This window comes from Sminthopsis crassicaudata, chromosome 3, assembly GCF_048593235.1.
Source record: "Sminthopsis crassicaudata isolate SCR6 chromosome 3, ASM4859323v1, whole genome shotgun sequence".
NCBI lineage: Eukaryota > Metazoa > Chordata > Mammalia > Dasyuromorphia > Dasyuridae > Sminthopsis > Sminthopsis crassicaudata.
The window spans coordinates 594,798,826-594,816,719 of record NC_133619.1 but is presented as its reverse complement, the minus strand read 5'-3'; the positions used below and the strand labels follow the sequence as shown (position 1 = coordinate 594,816,719).

General features: G+C 39.8%; 1 protein-coding gene across 1 annotated transcript in view; it reads right to left on the bottom strand.

Moving 5' to 3' along the window:
- LCK (LCK proto-oncogene, Src family tyrosine kinase) overlaps positions 1-17,894 on the bottom strand; it is a 30,111-nt gene that overhangs the window by 6,232 nt on the left and 5,985 nt on the right. The window contains exons 2-12 of the mRNA XM_074305349.1: positions 10,579-10,688; positions 10,241-10,322; positions 10,005-10,095; positions 9,758-9,856; positions 7,668-7,771; positions 6,284-6,433; positions 5,618-5,770; positions 5,115-5,294; positions 2,633-2,709; positions 2,343-2,496; positions 2,063-2,194 (exon numbers count right to left, since the gene is read on the bottom strand). Coding sequence (XP_074161450.1) covers positions 2,063-2,194; positions 2,343-2,496; positions 2,633-2,709; positions 5,115-5,294; positions 5,618-5,770; positions 6,284-6,433; positions 7,668-7,771; positions 9,758-9,856; positions 10,005-10,095; positions 10,241-10,322; positions 10,579-10,683 — 1,327 coding nt within the window. The 5' untranslated portion in view covers positions 10,684-10,688. The remainder of the gene's footprint in view (positions 1-2,062; positions 2,195-2,342; positions 2,497-2,632; positions 2,710-5,114; positions 5,295-5,617; positions 5,771-6,283; positions 6,434-7,667; positions 7,772-9,757; positions 9,857-10,004; positions 10,096-10,240; positions 10,323-10,578; positions 10,689-17,894) is intronic.

Here is a 17,894-nt window from a genome sequence, read left to right as displayed (position 1 = left end):
AACTGAACTGAAACCAAGGCTGTCTCCAGAAGATCCCAAAGAGATCTGCACCCAGAGAACGATTACAATTTAGAGAACAGAACATTACAACAAACTAGGGGTCTTCTTTAACTTTTCACACACTCATCCTCCCCAATCAGTTACCAAATTCCATCTCCAAGATATCTATTATATCCATCTCCTTATCTCCATTCACCCCACAACCATCCTAGTCCAGATTTACATCCCCTCTTGCCTGAATCATTATAATAATTTCTTAACTTCCCTCCCAGCTTTAGTTTCTGAGGCTAGAGATAAGGACTGGGTAATCCAGTAGGAAGTTAGGGAGTTCTTATGGGGAGGGCTGACTTCCCTGGCGTTTCCCCCATCAGTTGGTCTCAGATTCATCTGGATTAGAGAGAATCCCAAAGGAGAAGAAAAATCTTGTTTGCTTCCATATGTGTGGAATTGCTCAAGAATGTCACATGGTTCCCTGTCACCATTAGGATAAAATACAAATGCCTCTGACAATCAAAATCCTTTGTGACCTAACATACTTTTGTAAAGTAATTACACATGAATCTCCCTCAAATCTTCTATGCTCTAATCAGACTGGCCCACCAACACTTCCTCATCCTTTGCATTCTATCTCGTCTTACAACTTTGCAGACTCCCTCTTACCTAGAATGCTTTTCTTCTCCCCCTATCTTTTATTATAATTCCTAATTCCCTTCAAGATTCATCTTAACTGCCATCTCTGACAAGAACTTTTTTCTAATTTCCTCAAGTCTAGTCTCCTTTTATTTATTTTGAATACATCCTGTGTATTTACTTGCATGTGAATTTGTACTATCCCCTCAGTAGAATGTAATGTAAACTCACTGAGGTCAGGAACTTTCATTTTTGTATTTGTATCCCAGTGGTTGGGATACTTTTTTTGGGGGGGATACTTTTAATTAGTACTTGCTGACTGATTCCATTCACATTCCAGTCCTCATTGCCTCTCCCCTAGATTACTAGCAAGACACTTAACTAGTCTGCTTGCCTCCAATCTCTTTCCTTGCCATTCTTCCCATAGCTGCTAAAATAATCTATCTAAAGCACAAGTCCAATGATATTACTCTACCACTCAAAGTCTTCCTGTAACTTTCTAATGCCTCATGGATAAAATAAATCTCTGTAGCCTAATATTTCAGGCTCATTTAACACACTCCACAATCTAGCTCTATCATCCACAACTTCCAGCCTTATCTCCTTTTTTTTTTTTTGAGGGGGGTGAAATTGGGATAAGTGAATTATCCAGGGTTGTACTTCTAATAACTGTCGGATTTGAACTCAAGTCCTCTGTCTCCAGGATCAGTGTTTTATCTGATGCTCTCTATCTAGCTGTCTCTTCTAGACTTATTATTTCTTTGTTATTTCCATTCATACCTCTTTGCTCATTCCAAATAGGACTAGGCAGCCATGTAGCTTAGCAGATAGCATTCTAGGTCTGGGGATAATTAATCAGTAAACATTTTTTAAAGAGTCTACTATGTTCCAAGCACTGTGCTGAGTGCTGGAAGTGTCTGAAAGATATGAGTTCAAATTTGACCTCAGACATTTACTAGCTGTGTGGCTCTGATCACATTTCACTGTTGTCTGCCTCAGTTCCCTCAAATGTAAAATTGGGAGCATAATAGCAACACCTATTTATAAAGAGCTTTATCATTTTTAAATTTATAATTTTATATTTTATAAATATATCTTTATATTTTATATAAAGATATATTTATTATATATTTATATAAAAATATATATTCCCTTTACGGAGTGACCCCCAAATTCACACAAGTATTAAATGGTAGGATTGAGTCTTAGATTCACTATGCTACAATGCCTTCCTTTTAATGCTTTGCTCCTTGTCCTTTTCTACACTACTATGGCATTGGGGTCACTGGGGATCCTGAACCTCCTCCCAGCTGAGTCACCTCCCCTGTCACCCCAAGGACCTCATCAATGAAATCAGTTCATAGATATAAAGGATCCTCATCCATATTATTCCCTTCTCCCAAGTCCCTATTGGACTCTGATTCTGACCAACCTGGGTAGGGGATCCTTCCATAGGTGACAATTTCTGTCAGCAGGATGCCAAAAGACCAGACATCTGATTTGATAGTAAATGTCCCATAGTTGATGGCCTCAGGAGCTGTCCACTTGATGGGAAATTTTGCTCCTGAAATGAAGAATTACCTGGGTCTATTGAATCCCACAGATTTCTTGCCCCACTCCTTCAATATGATGGAAGGTCCTATTATTCATCCCTTTTCCCACCAGCAAGATGGATGTTTCTTAGCTGTGGTTTTCCCACCACATACACTCACCCTCCCTAGCTGTGTATTCATTGTCCTCAATTAGCCTGGCCAGCCCAAAGTCAGCAATCTTACAGTTCAGTGAGTCCGATACTAAGATGTTGGCGGCCCTAAGGTCCCGGTGGATGTAGTTCCGCTCTTCAATGAAGGCCATGCCCTCAGCAATCTGAGGACTCAGAGAGAGAAGGAAAAGGTCAGCGGTCTGGGTGCCCTTCCTTCCCTGACTCTTTCCCAAGGTCCATTCCCAAGTCATTTGACACCTTCCCTTCCCCTACTCCCCCCCAACCTTATCCCAACCTCACCTGTGCAGCCATATCCAGCAATTTGTGGATGGTTAGTTTGACCCCTGTTGAGGTTTTGAGGAAGTCTACCAGGCTCCCTGTGGGTCAGAGTACTCAGATGAGGATAGAATGGACCCTAAACCCCAAGGGAAACTCTTTTGGGGGAAGAAACTTCAGTCTCTATCAGAAGTCTGAGCCATCACCACCTCCTCCACTCTGGTACTTCCCACAATTTTCTCCATCCCAGCACAGAATCACCAAAGTACCCCCACATTTAGTCTAGTGTCTGAACTGGGTCTCAAGTATTTAATTTGTTAACCTGAGTCATAAGGAGTAGAGAGAAAGGTCTCTGAAAAAGAGAGATGGGGGCTACATATGGAGCTCTGGAATCCAGAGGAACCACATTTAGGTAATGTCTTTGGGGTGAGAAAGGGATAGTGTGTTTGGGCCTTTGTAAGCATAGGCACCTATTCCTTAGTGCTGCCCTTTAGAATTAGAATCTCATTTTAGAATGCAGATTATCAGAGCTAAAAAAAAGTACCCCACAATATAGAATTTCAGCTTTGGAAAACTCCTTAGAACAGAGAGTAAAGAATGTCAGCGCTAGAAACACAGAATGTTAAGGAGGGGGAATTAAGAAGATAGAAAATCAACATTATGTATACATATGTTGTATTTAACATATATTTTAACATGTTTAATATATATTGGATTACCTGCCATTTAGGGGAGGGGCTGGAGGGGAGAAAGGGAAAATTTGGAACATAATGTTTTGCAAAGATCAATGCTGGAAAATTATCCATGCATATTTATGTTTTGAAAATAAAAAGCTTTAATTAAAAAAAAAAAAAAGAAAGAAAGAAAAAGAAAATCAATATTAAAGGTGGAAAGGATGATAGAAAATAAGACAGAATCCCAGAACTGGGAGGGAACTTAGAAAACAGATGTCAAAGCCCGAAGCATTTTTAGCACCCAGAATGTCAGAGCTGGGAGGGGAAATCTTTGAACAAAGGACATAAAATATCGTAATTGGGAAAGTCCTTGGAATACAGAATGTCAAAGCTGGAAATAATTTCAGAACATACAATATCAAGGACTGCTAGGTGGCGCCATAGTGCATAAATCACCAGGCTGTGATTTAATAGTGAATAAAGTGAATAAAGATTCTTCTCCCTGGGTTCAAATCTAGCATTAGACACTTAGTAGTAAGTCACTAATTCTGTTTGCCTAATTTTCCTCTTCTGTAAAATGATCTGGAAAGGGGACTAGCAAACCATTCCAGTATCTTTGCCAAGAATCCCCAAATGAATGACTCTGGGCAAGTCACTTAATCCTGTCTGTCTCCGTTTCCTCATCTGCGAAATAACCAGGAGAAGGACATAGCAAGTCACTCCAGGATCTCTGATGAGAAAATCCCAAATGGGATCACTGAACATGACTTGAAAACAGCAATGTATCATATCAGAGCAGAGGGACTTTGGAATATAAAGAATGTCAGAGCTAGATAGGATATTACACGATCAGAGATGGAGGGACCTTAGAGCACAGAGTACAGAATGTCAGAACTGAAAAAGAACTAATCTAACATAGAACCTCAGAATTGTGAGAGATTTTGAAATACAGAATGGGGAGATAGAGGGATCTTGAAATATAGGATGTCAGAGCTGGAAAGAGTCTTAAAAATGTTGATTTGCCCATTGCCAAACAGAGCTAAATTAAAACTAAAATGCATGTCCCTTCCCAGTCCAGGGCTCCTTTCACTTTCCCAAAGTACATTTTAGTTTACTAGTCAGTTTACTAGTTTACTAGCCAGCCAATAGGATCTTTAGCCTTGGCTCAGAGGGCTACATTTTCTTTTCCCAAGTCAGATTTTTTTGCCAGTTATTGGGGAGATAGAAGGGCAGGGTGTCCCTACTCCTCCCATAGGAAAGGGGAATAACCAAGCACAGGAAGAGAACCCTTTGGGTTTGAGCCAAGGTCTGAGTGGGGCCTAAGGCCCCAGCCTGGTGTTGCTGACCAAGACTCTGTGGTTATGTTTGGGTCTCTGTATTGTCCTCTGTGACCTCCTCTCTTTCTGTATGTCTCTGTTTCCCCCTCTGCTCCAGAATAAAAAAACTCTTTGGAGAACCTATAACCGTAGTCCCCCAAAAATGATTTGTCTCTGTCCCCATCTCTCTCCCATTTCTCTGTAGCTTCTGGCCTGGTCTATTTGGCCATTGTTACCCCCGAGGGATTTTTGTGGGATCCTCAGCTCCTGGGCACCAGAAATGATCAGCACTTGTTACGGATACTGCAGAGAAGATTCCAGTTTAGTTCAACGTTAGCCTAGATACCCTGCAGGGTCCCTTCTGTCTCTAAGATTCTATGACTTTAACTGTGGGGATTGTGGGGCTCCAGATTGCCTCTGTTCCCTCAGGGAGGGAGGCTGAGGTCTCTGGGGCAGAGAGGGCTGTGGGAGCGATGACACTAGGCAAGCAGTGCCAGATGCTAGTGAGACACCCACCATTCTCCATGTATTCGGTGATGATGTAGATGGGCTCCTGTGTGACTACTGCATAAAGGCGCACCAGCCGCTGGTGCTGCAGCTGTTTCATCAGGTTGGCCTCTGCCAGGAAGGCGTCAGGGGACATGCTGCCCGCTTTCAGGCTTTTCACTGCCACCTTGGTGTGCCCATTGTAGTACCCTGTGGGAGGGGAGAAGTGACTCCTGGGCGCACGCTCCAGGCGGCAGTGGGGAGCTCAAAGTCTGGCTTGTCCCAGTGCCTGCATGGCCATGAGTTGTGGGGAAGGAAGAGGAGGGTCATCATTCCCTCTTCTTCCTCTGGGAGCCATTTCTTGATGCAGGCCCTAGCAACAGGTAAGCTAAGATGCACAAAGCTGAGCCTTGGCTCTCTTCCTCAGGTAACAGTGGCTCCATCTGCCCTTATTTAGTGCTATAGTACCCTGCAAATCCCTGCATTTGGTCACTCCTCCAAGACCTCTCTCTGGGGGACTAGCCCTCACTTACCCATCCAGACCTCCCCAAACTGGCCGCCTCCCAGCCTTTCCACCAGCTTGAGCGTCTCTCGGGGAACCTCCCATTCATCTTCCCACCAGGGCTTCTGTGGCTTTTGGGTCTGGCAGGGCCGGCTCAGTCGAGTGCAGAGCCCATCTGGGACTTCTGTGGACCCAAAGAAGGGCTTGGATGAGGGGAAACCTTGTTCACATAACACCTCCCCCCTCACCAAGGATGGGAAATCAGGGTGAGGACTGCGGAAAAACCTCTGCCCTTGTTTGTCACGGGATAATGACTCCAAGGGAGGTTAGATGGTGAGAGGTTTGGGGAAATAATTCAGAGGGGCCTTTAGCTAGAGCTGGGGGTCTAGGGGATTTGAGGATAAGGTTTTATAGGAACTAAAAGATTGGGAGTAGAGGTATTGTAATATTTGCAGGTGGTAGGCATTAGTGGGGGCCCTATAATTAGGGACTGGGATAAAGACCCTGCCTTGGTGAGTTTAGGGAAGCTGAGGATGCATTGGAGATTTGAAACTGAAGGCAAGGAGTTTGGGGAAGGGGCTCTGGATGAGTTGGGTATGTGGAACTGAGGGATCATGCAGGTTGGGACTGGAAAAACAGAGGCTAAGGATCTAAAAGGATTGGGAACTGAGAATTTGGGCCTGAGGTCAGTACTCACTGGAGTAATGCTGGACCAGTTCCTGCAGATTAGGAAAGGTTATTCGGGGGGAAATGTAGAAGCCACCATTGTCCAGGTTGCGGATCTTATAATGTTTCACCACTTCCCCCTGGCTCTGGTCAAAATCCCGCACAGACAGAGAGAAGGACCCTGAAAGGAATGGGAATAGTCAAGGTTAGGAAACATTCATATTCCTCCTCCCACCCCAATGCCAAGCAGATTGCACAAAGCTGGAAGGAATGATCCACCCACTAAGTGATAGAGTCATAGTCCAAAAAGGTCTTTATAGGCTAAATCAAATTAGATGAAATTCAATCGAGATAAAAGTAAAGTGTTTCCCTTAGGTCTAAAAAATTAATTTCACAAGCATAAAATGGAGGAAACATGATTAAACAATGGTTTGAAAAAGATCTGAGGGTTTTAGTAGACTACAAGTTCAATGAGTCAAGAGTATGATATGAAAACTGGAAAAGCTAATATGATCTTAAACTATATTTAGAGAATAAGGAGGAGGTTCTAAAGTAAACATCTAAAGTAAAGTTTAGCTCTTGATACTACATATTAGGAAGAATATTAAAAATCTGGAAGGTGACTAATCAGGATTATAATTGAGTCCATGATATATCTTGGATGAAGGAATTTGGTATATTTATCCTGGAGAAGACTCAGGAGGGACTTAAGGACTACGTTCAAGTACACAAAGCACTATAATTTAGGAAGGGATATGATTTGTTCCTTTTAGTTTCAGAAGGCAGAACCAGGAGGAATGATGAGTAAAAGTTACAAAGAAAATAATTTAGGAAAACCTTCCTAAAAACTATAGCTGTCCCAAAGTAAAATGGAGCTAGGTGGCATAAGTGGTTAAAGTGCTAGACTTGGAGTCAGGAAGATTCATCTTGGTGAGTTCAAATCCAGCCTCAGACACTTAGTAGCTGTGTGACCCAGAGCAAGTCACTTAACCCTGTTTGCCTCAGTTTCCTCATCTGTAAAATGAGTTGAAGAAGAAAATAGCAAAAACCAACCCAGTATCTCTGCAAAAAAAAACAAAACAAAAAAAAAAAAAACAAAACAAAAAACAAAAAAAAACCTCCAACCGGGTTATGGAGAGCTGCATGTGACTGAAAAACAACAAAAGTGAAATGGGCTCCATCTCTGGAGGTAGTAGGTTCATCCTTTTTAAAAGTCTTCAAAAATAGGATGAAGGGTATGTTGGAGATATTATAGTGAGGATTTTTTTCTAGGTATGGGTTGATTAAGAAGTCCACTGAGGAACCTTCTGATTCTCAGATGTTGGCATTCTATAATTCAAGTCTGAATCCCATATCCCATATTTCTGATTCCTTGATTTCCTTTCTCTTCTGCTGAAGTCCCCTAACTTCCTCACCTGCAGTGGTCTCACTCTCTCTGATGAGGAAGGATCCATGGGTGTTCCCAGGGGCCAAAAGTTGTCTCTCAGCATCCTTCCGGCTCAGGTCCTTGAAAAACCAACTGTACCAAGACCCAGTCAAATCTTTCCCCCATAGTTCTCTAAAGTCTCCCCTCCCCTATTAGGATCTCCCCATGTTTCTCCCTTTCTAATGGACAAAGAGTGTCATCATCTGGGTAATTTTGGGAGTGAGCTGGGAGTAGGAAACAGCCTGGTATCAATTCCAATCTGCTGAAATCAAGGATTGGAGAGCCAAGCTGAGCCTGGGAAAATTTTTTCAGGGGAAATCCTGGTAGCCTTCCCCAAGAAGTCCAACTTTGCTCTTGGACCTTTAGAGCTAGAAGGGATCTCAGAGATCATCTAATCCAAAGTTTCTTTAACTGTGAGTCATAACCCCATATGGATCACATGTGAATGTGGGGGTTGTTAAATTAGGACTTAATATCAGTAAATATTTGCTGTGTTTACCTCTTTTATTCACCTATATACCTAGCATCATGTAAAAATCTCTTGGGTGAAAAGGGATTCATGAGTGGAAAAAGTTTAAGAAGCCCTAATCTAATCCAACTCTTTTGTTTTACCGAAGAGAAAATGTAAAGACCAAGTCCAAAGTCATCTAGTTGACACATATATAATCAACATCAAATTGTCTTTTTTATGGGGGGGAAGGAAGGAAGGAAAAGAACTCAAAATTTTAAAAATGTTAAAATTATTTTATCTGTAATTAGGAGAAAATAACATATTAAATTAAAGGGGGAAAAGTCATCTAGTTAGAAAAATGACAGATCTAAATCCAGCATTCATTCTAAGTAAAATGTAAGTTCTTTGATGGCAGGGACTGTTTTGTTTTTTGCCTTTGAATTTTTTTTTGGCTACAAAACATTTACATTTACTATAAGAATACAGCAAAAGGATCTATAGATTCATTAGTGGTGACTAGTTCATTTGGAGAGGGAAAAAAAGACTAGTAAGAAATGATTGTAAAACAATGAAATCCCATTTTAAAGAGAGAAAAGCAGGAAAATAAAAATACCATTTTAGCTAAATTACAAAGAGTATTTCTTATGAATGTAAAAACTGACAAGTAAATAAGTGATAAATACAGATAAACACTGTGGACAACTAATAACTGCTTTACAATCCTTAAGTATCATTCATTTTCATATTGCTTTAAAGAGTCAAAGGAATCAAATAAGACAGTATCTTTTCACATTTGCTGGACGAAGCACCCATTTCCAGTGTTCTATATTATGTTTCACAAATACATTATTTTTAAACAATAATAAAAAACATTAATGGTGCTTTACTTGCCTTAAGCTCAAGGGAACATACTTTTGTCAAAATGTGGAGAAAAATACATGAAATGTCTAGCTACATTTAAAAGTCATAAGCCATAATAGCACTTGCTATCCTTAATTGCCTTTGAATTCTTAGGATTTTGCATAGTTCCTGGAACCTGGTAGACATTGAATTGACTGGACTGAATTAAGTTAGAAGTTCTGGGGTTCTGGGTTCCAGTAAACCCTGGAAAAATGGTCTGGTCAGAAAGGAGAAGGGGCAGAGGGAGGGGAGCCAGATTTAGTGATCAAATGATATCGGCATTGAACAGAACTAGAAAGGACACTGGAATTGGAGTCAGAGGTTCTAGGTTCAAATCTCACCCCAACATGACCTATTTGATTGTGAACAAGTCACTTAACCAACTCTGGGCCTCGGATTGTTTCTCTAAAAAGAAAGTGTTAGATTAGAAGACCTTTAAGAAGATCCTTCTAGCTCTGTGATCCAAGGAGACAGAAAGATCGGGGCCAAGAAAATTATAGGGCTTAGTGATTTGGACTGGGGGCTCTGGGATCAGGGACAGTTTGGACAAGGGAAAGCCCTAGATCCAAAAGCTAAGGCCTGAGAAGTGCTGATAGGAAGTGAATGGACTGGCAGAGAAGAGAGCCAGAGAGCCTGGCAGAGGTCTATGGATGCTTACAGTGTCTGTTTACCTCCAGTCTCCCTAAATGACTCCATTTCTTCCCCATCCCTCCCCACCTGGTACTCACGGCTCAGGCTCCAGGCTGTTTGCTTTGGCCACGAAGTTGAAGGGAATGTAGCCCTCTTGGCCAGTGGTCAAGGACTGTGCCTTCCACCATTCTCCATTCCTGTGGATGGAAGCAGCCCAACCAATTCTCATAGACTGTCCCAAGCCCTGGGTACTAAGACCTGATTTCATCCCCATCCTGGCCCCTGGGTGGATGGAGACCTAGGCTTCTGCCCTCTCTCTAGTTAGAGGAGTTAGGAAAGACTCACTGCTCCAAGATCTTCAGCTGCTCCCCCTTTTCAAAGCCCAAGTCTCCATCATGGGAAGGCTTATAGCTGTGCAGGGCGATGACCAGGTTATCTGTGAAGATCAGATCCACAGGTGAAAAAGGCATCTAAGAGCTGGACAAAGCCAGCCAGGTGACCCGAGATAATAGAACAGAGTCTGTCTGTCTCTGACTGAGATCTTCCTCCCTCCACACACTCAGGAGCTCTAGCTGTGGTACCTTGTAATGGAGACACAGGTGGGTTTAAACCCTCATAGGTGACCAAGGGATCCCGGACGTCAGAACCATTCCTCATTGGGAACTGGGAAACAGACAAGAAAGCAGGTAAGATTTGGGGTAATGATGGGAGCAGTTCCTAGTCTCTGGCTCCCCACCCAACCTCCTCCCTTACAAAAGAGCAGCCCAAACTGCGAATAAGTAGATCTGAGTTCTAATTCCTGGCTTGCTATGGAATCTTGGGGAAATCCCTTCTGTTTTCTGAGCTTCCATATCTTTTTCTGGAAAATGAGGGAATTTCCTGCTCTCCCCTGAGTGTCCCGCAGATCCAGGACCCTCACCATGCTCTTGGCATCCAAAGGTACAATAGGATAATGGCAGCGTTCACACACGTCAATATTTTCCATCCAATCCTCTTCGAGGCTGGAGCTGCAGCTGCAGCCCATGGTGCCTGTGGGAGGAAGGGGGAGAGAGGAGGGGGTAATGGGGACAGGTGTGGGGAAAGGAGGGGTGGAGGGAGAGGGGAGAATGTGTCATATTTCCATGTCATTATTAAAGATTGCTACCCAGGTTGCCCAGGTTGCCCAGCTACAGTACAAGTATTGGGTAAAGCCAGGAAGTACAGTGCCCTGGGCCCCCTGACCCATTTCATTTTTATGTTAGATCCTTTCCCCCCATTACCCTCCCCCTTGCCCAGGCTCTATCCTGCCACCTGGGACCAGCAAACTGCCATCAACACCTTTGCCATTCTTCTATTTCCTGCCATCCTCTTCGCTCTCTCAAGCTCCTTGGGGCTCTTGAGTTCCCAAGACCCTCTCCCCCTACTCCCAGGAGAAGAGAGGATCCAAGGCATGGAAACTCCTATCTTAGGGAAGAAGCCTGGAGCCAGTGCCCCCCACCTTCAGATGAACTTTGGAGGATTCATTTGGGGAAGGGGGAGGGTAGAAAGTAGAGCTAGGAAGCCTCCTTCCTGCACAGGTGGCCTTAGGGTTGGGGGTGGAAGGGAAGAGGCTGCTACAAAGAGCCCTGAGATCACAGCCAACTTGGCTATGTTTCAGCTCTGCCATTTACGCCATATGACCCTAAGAAAACCACTTGTCTCTAAACCTCATCTGTAAAATGGGACTAATGATATTTGCATTTGTGTTTTTTAGAGATGTTAAGAGAAAGGGGTTTCTTAAAAATTTTAAATACTGTGGAAATAGGAGTCTTAGTAATTACCCTTGGGTAGTGCATCTAAAAAGTCATTCTAAGTGACTAATTTTACAGAATCAGAAAGAAGGTAGGGAAAACTCATTAGTCCTGAGGCCAGAGGGAAAAGAAGCATAATTGAACCACAGATTTTCATATCTCTGAAGTCTCTCTCAGCATATCTAGTCTAACTGGTACAAATCAGGAATTTCCTCTTTATAATATTCCAGAAGGAACAAATGGAGTTTTCCTTAAAATAATAAATATCATTTATCTAAAACCATCAGCAAGCAATGTCTGTAATAGGGATAAGCCAGAAGCTTTTCCAGTACGATCAGGAGTGAAGCAAGGATACCCATTATCACCACTTTTATTCAATATTGTTCTAAAAAATGCTAGTTATAGCAATAAAAGACAAGAAGAAGAAAGTGAAGGAATTAGAATAGGCAACAAGGAAATACAACTACTATTATTTACTGATGATATGATGTTATATTTAGAAAATCAATTTTTAAAAATAGTTGAAATAATGAAGTGAACAAAGTCATAGGATATAAAATAAACTCGCACAAATCATCAGCATTTCTACATATTACCAACAAAGTCGAGCCGCAAGAGATAGAAACAGAAAAATTCCATTCTAAATAAATGTGGACAATACAAAATACTTAGGAGCTTAGCTGGCAAGACAAACTCAGGAACTAATGAACACAATTACAAAACACTTTTCACACAAAGTCAGATCTAAACTACAGGAAAAATATCTATTACTCATAGCTAGGCAAAGTCAATATAATAAAAGCTACAATTCTACCCAAATTAATTTACTTACCATACCAACCAAGATACTAAAAATATTTTATAGAACTAGAAAACATTAATCTGGAGGGACAAAATGTTAATAATATTATGGCAATTGTTGAAAAAGATGTGAAGGAACATGGCTTAGCAGTAACAGATCTCAAAATATATTTACAAAGTAATAATCAACAAAACAATCTGGTACTATCCAAGAAATATAATGGTGGATCACTGAAATAAATTAGATACACACTACATAGTAGTAAATGATCATAGTAATTTAGGATTTGACAAACCAAAAGATCCAAGCTTTTGAGCTAAGAACTCGCCATTTGACAAAAATTGCTGGAAAGAGGTTTGGCAGAAGCTACAGATAAATATCTCATGCCATATTCCAAGATTAGATCCAAATAAGTACATGATTTAGACATAAAGGGGGATATCATAAGCATAATAGGATTACATAGAAAATTTTACCAGCCAGATCTATGAATAAGGGAAGAATTTATGATCAACTAAGACAGAGAAAATCTCTTATAACTCTGATCACATTAAACTAAAAGGTTCTTGCACAAATAAAACCAATGCTACGAAGATTAAAAGAAAAGCAGGAAACTGGGGAAAACAGTTATAGCAAGTTTCTCTGATAAAGGTCTTATTTCTCAAATGTACAGAGAATTGAGTCAAATTTATATGAATATATCTATCTAAAACCATCAGAAAGCATCATGTGATGGGGATAAACTGGAACCATTCCCAATAAGATCAGGAATGAAACAAGATTGCCCACTATCACCATTACTATTCAATATTGCATTAGAAATGCCAGCTTTGGCAATAATCTCTTGAAAAAGATATTAAAGGAATTAGAGTAGGTAATGAGGAAACCAAATTATCATTCTTTGCAGAAGATATGATGGTATACTTAGAGAACCCTAGAGAATCTACTAAAAAGTTATTAGAAATAATCCACGAGTTTAGCAAAGTTGTAGGATACAAAATAAAGCTACATAAATCCTCAGCATTTTTATACATCACTAACAAAATCCAACAGCAAAAAAGACAAAGAAAAATTCCACTTAAAATAACTGCCCATAGTATAAAATATTTGAGTATCTATCTGCCATGGGAAAGTCAGGAACTATATGAGCAAAATAACAAAACACTTTCCATACAAATAAAGTCAGATCTAAACAACTGGAAAAATATTACATGTTCTTGAATAGGTCAAGTGAATATAATAAAGATGACAATATTACCTAAACTAATCTATTTATTTAGTGTTATACCGATCAGACTCCCAAAAAACTATTTTACTGACCTAGAAAAAATAACAAAATTCATCTGGAAGAGCAAAAGGTCAACAATTTCAAGGAATCTAATGAAAAAAAAATCAAATGAAGGTGGCCTCACTGTACCAGATCTAAAACTATATTATAAAGCAGTGGTCATCCAAACTATTTGGTACTGGTTAAGAAATAGACTAGTTGATCAGTGGAATAGGTTAGGTTCACAGGACAAAATAGTCAACAATAATAGTCATTAGCAATCTAGTGTTTGACAAACTCAAAGACCCCAGCTTTTGGGATAAGAATTCACTATTTGACAAAAACTGCTGGGAAAATTGGAAACTAGTATGACAGAAACTAGGCATTGACTCACACTTAACACTGTATACCAAGACAAGGTAAAAATGGGTTCATAATTTATACATAAAGAATGAGATTAACCCTTTGACCCAGCAGCGCTACTACTGGGATTATATCCCAAAGAAATACTAAAGAGCGGAAAGAGACATATATGTGCCAAAATGTTTGTGGCAGCTCTTTTTGTTGTAGCTAGAAACTGGAAGATGAATGGATGTCCATCAGTTGGAGAATGGTTGGGTAAATTGTGGTATATGAAGGTTATAGAATATTATTGCTCTGTAAGAAATGACCAGCAGGAGGAATACAGAGAGGCCTGGAGAGACTTAAATCAACTGATGCTGAGTGAAATGAGCAGAACCAGAAGATCACTGTACACTTCAACAACAATACTGTATGAGGATGTATTCTGATGGAAGTGGAAATCTTCAACATAAAGAAGAGCCAACTCACTTCCAGTTGATCAATGATGGACAGAAATAACTACACCCAGAGAAATAACACTGGGAAGTGAATGTAAATTGTTAGCACTAATATCTGTCTGCCCAGGTTGCATGTACCTTCGGATTCTAATGTTTATTGTGCAACAAGAAAATGATATTCACACACATGTATTGTACCTAGACTATATTGTAACACATGTAAAATGTATGGGATTGCCTGTCATCGGGGGGAGGGAATAGAGGGAGGGGGGGGATAATTTGGAAAAATGAATACAAGGGATAATATTATAAAAATATATATATAATAAAAAATTAAAAAAAAAAAGAATGAGATTATAAATAAATTAGAAGAACATAGGATAGTTTACCTCTCAGACCTGTGGAGGAGGAAGGAATTTGTGACCAAAGAAGAACTAGAGCTCATTATTGATCACAAAATAGATAATTTTGATTATGTTAAGTTAAATTTTCATATAATAAAACTAATGCAGACAAGATTAGAAGGGAAGCAATAAACTGGGAAAACATTTTTATATTTAAAGATTCTGATAAAAGCCTAATTTCCAAAATACATAGACAATTGACTCAAATTTATAAAAAACCAAGCCATTCTCTAATTGATAAATGGTCAAAGGATATGAATAGACAATTTTCAGATGAAAAAATTGAAACTATTTCTAGTCATATGAAAAGGTGCTTCAAATCACGATTGATCAGAAAAATGCAATTTAAGACAACTCTGAGATACCACTACACACCTCTCAGATTGGCTAAAATGACAGGAAAAAATAATGACGAATGTCGCAGGAGATGTGGGAAAACTGGGACACTGATGCATTGTTGGTGGGGTTGTGAATGGATCCAATCATTCTGGAGAGCAATTTGAAATTATGCCCAAAAAGTTATCAAACTGTGCATACCCTTTGATCCAGCAGTGCTACTATTGGGCTTATATCCCAAAGAGATTTTAAAGAAGGGCAAGGGACCTGATGTGCAATAATGTTGTGGCATCCCTCTTTGTAGTGGCCAGAAACTGGAAACTGAGTGGATGCCCATCAGTTGGAGAATGGCTGAATAAACTGTGGTATATGAATGTTATGGAATATTATTGTTCTGTAAGAAATGACCAACAGGATGAATAGAGAGGCCTGGAGAGACTTTCATGAACTGAGACTGAGTGAAATGAGCAGAACCAGGAGATTATTATACACGGTAACAACAAAATTATACAATGATCAATTCTGATGGAAGTGGCTCTTTTCAACAATGAGCCGATTCAAACCAGTTCCAGTTGTTCAGTAATGAAGAGAATCAGCTACACCCAGAGAGAAAACTTTCTGTTATTGTTTGCTTGTATTTTTGTTTTCCTTCTCAGATTTTTTCTTTCTTTCTAGATCTGATTTTTCTTATGCAGCAAGATAACTGTATAAATATGTGTACATATATTGGATTTAACATATACTTTAACATAGCTAACATGTATTGGACTACCTGCCGTCTAGGGGAGGGAATGAGGGGGAAGGAGTGGAAAAGTTGGAACAGAAGGTTTTGCAAGGGTCAATGTTGAAAAATTACTCATGCATATGTTTTGTAAATAAAAAGCTATAATAATAATAATAAACAAAGAAAAAAAGTTTACATGAATATGAATCATTTCTCATTTGATAAACTGTCAAAAAATATTACGGGCAATTTTCAGAAGAAACCAAAGCTGTTTATCATCATATAAAATGCTTTAAATCACTATTGATAAGAGAAATACAAATTAATCAACTCTGAGGCTTAAACCTATTGGATTGACTAATATGACAGAAAAGGAAAATGACAAATGTTGGAGGAGGTGTGGAAGAATTTGTACACTAATGAATTATTGGCAAAGTCGTGAACTGATCCAATCATTCTGGAGAGTGATTTGGAACTATGCCCAAAGGGCTTTAAAACTGTGCAGACCCTTTGACCCAGCAATCCTACTACTAGGTCTATTATCCTAAAGAGATCAAAGAAAAAGAAGGACCTATATAGATATAAAAAATTAGATAGTGTTCTTTTTGTAGTGGCAAATTAGAAATTGAGGAAATGCCCATCATTGGGGAATGTCTGAACAAGTTGTGATATATGATTGGGATGGAATACTATTGTGCTATAAGAAATGATAAGCCAGAAGTTTTCAGAGAAACTTGAGAAGATTTACACGAACTGATGCAAAGTGAAATTAGCAGAACTAGGAGAAAAGTATAAATGTCAACAGCAATATTGTATGGGGATCAGCTATGAATGGCAGCTATTTTCAGCAATACAATTATATAACTCAATTCCAAAGGATTTATGGCAAAAAAATGCTATCTACCTCCATTAAGAAAGAATTGATGGAGTCTAAATGCAGACCAAAAAGTACTTTTTGGAGTTTATTTTCCTTGTTTTGTTTTTGTTTTTGATTTTTGTTTTCTTTTGCAACATAGCTAATATGAAAATGTTTTGCATAATTGCATATGTATATCTGTATCAAGTGACTTGTCTTTTCAAAGAGGAGCGAGGGAGAAAGAAAAGGAACATAGAACTCAAAATTTAAAAAAAAAAAGTTAACATTTTTTGTTTGTATGTAATTGATAAAATTAAAATTAAAAAAAAAAAAAAACAAACAAAAAAACAAGATCCCAGACAAGTTATCATTCAGCCTTCACTTGAAGACTGCCAGTTTACAGTGCGCTCATTATTTCATCCAGAAGCCTCTCCCACCTGGAGAGAACCCTAGTTATCAGGCAGTTTTTCTTGAGAAGGAAGTTCCATCTGTCTTCCTCAAAACTACTCACATGTTAACCTTGCTCTAACCTTATCTCTTCCCTATAGCAAAACTTCAAATGCTAGAGTAGAAGTCCTCCCCAACAACATCCTCCCCACCTTCCTCCCTCCTCCTCCCCCTCCTCCTCCTTTTACTACTGCTACTACGGGACAACCTTTCTGCTTTGGTTTTTGCTTTTTGGAGGAGGGAGGGGAAGATTGGAGGCAATTAGAGTTAAGTGACTTTCCCAGGGTCACACAGCTAGCGTTTGAGTTACATTTGAACTCAGGTCCTCCAGACTCCAGGGCCGGGGCTCTAACTACTGCACCACCTAGCTGTCCCTCCATCCTGTTTTTCAATGGATCGATTGCTTACCCTCTTGAAGCATTTACCCCAAATCTTGAAAGTATTCCCCACAATTAAACCAAAAACCCCAAGTGGAGTCAGGCCAGGAGAGGGGACGCTGCCGCCACTCTGCCCTCATTCTGGACTTTTTTTCCCTTAATGCTGCATAAGATTACACACATTTTTCTTGGAAGCCCTTTCCCATTACGGAAAGGAAATGAACATTTTGTGTAGGGTCTACTGCATACCAGTCTCTGTGCTTCATGCTTTGCAAATATTTTATTTGGACCAAAATAAGTCAGGGGAAGATCCATGTGTTAAAAAATATATTTTAGCAACTCTTTCTGCGGTGTCAAAAACTTGGGAACTGAGAGGATGCCCATCATCTGAGGAATGGCTGAACAAATTGTCTGAAACGATTGTAATGGAATAGTATTACGTTATAAGAAATG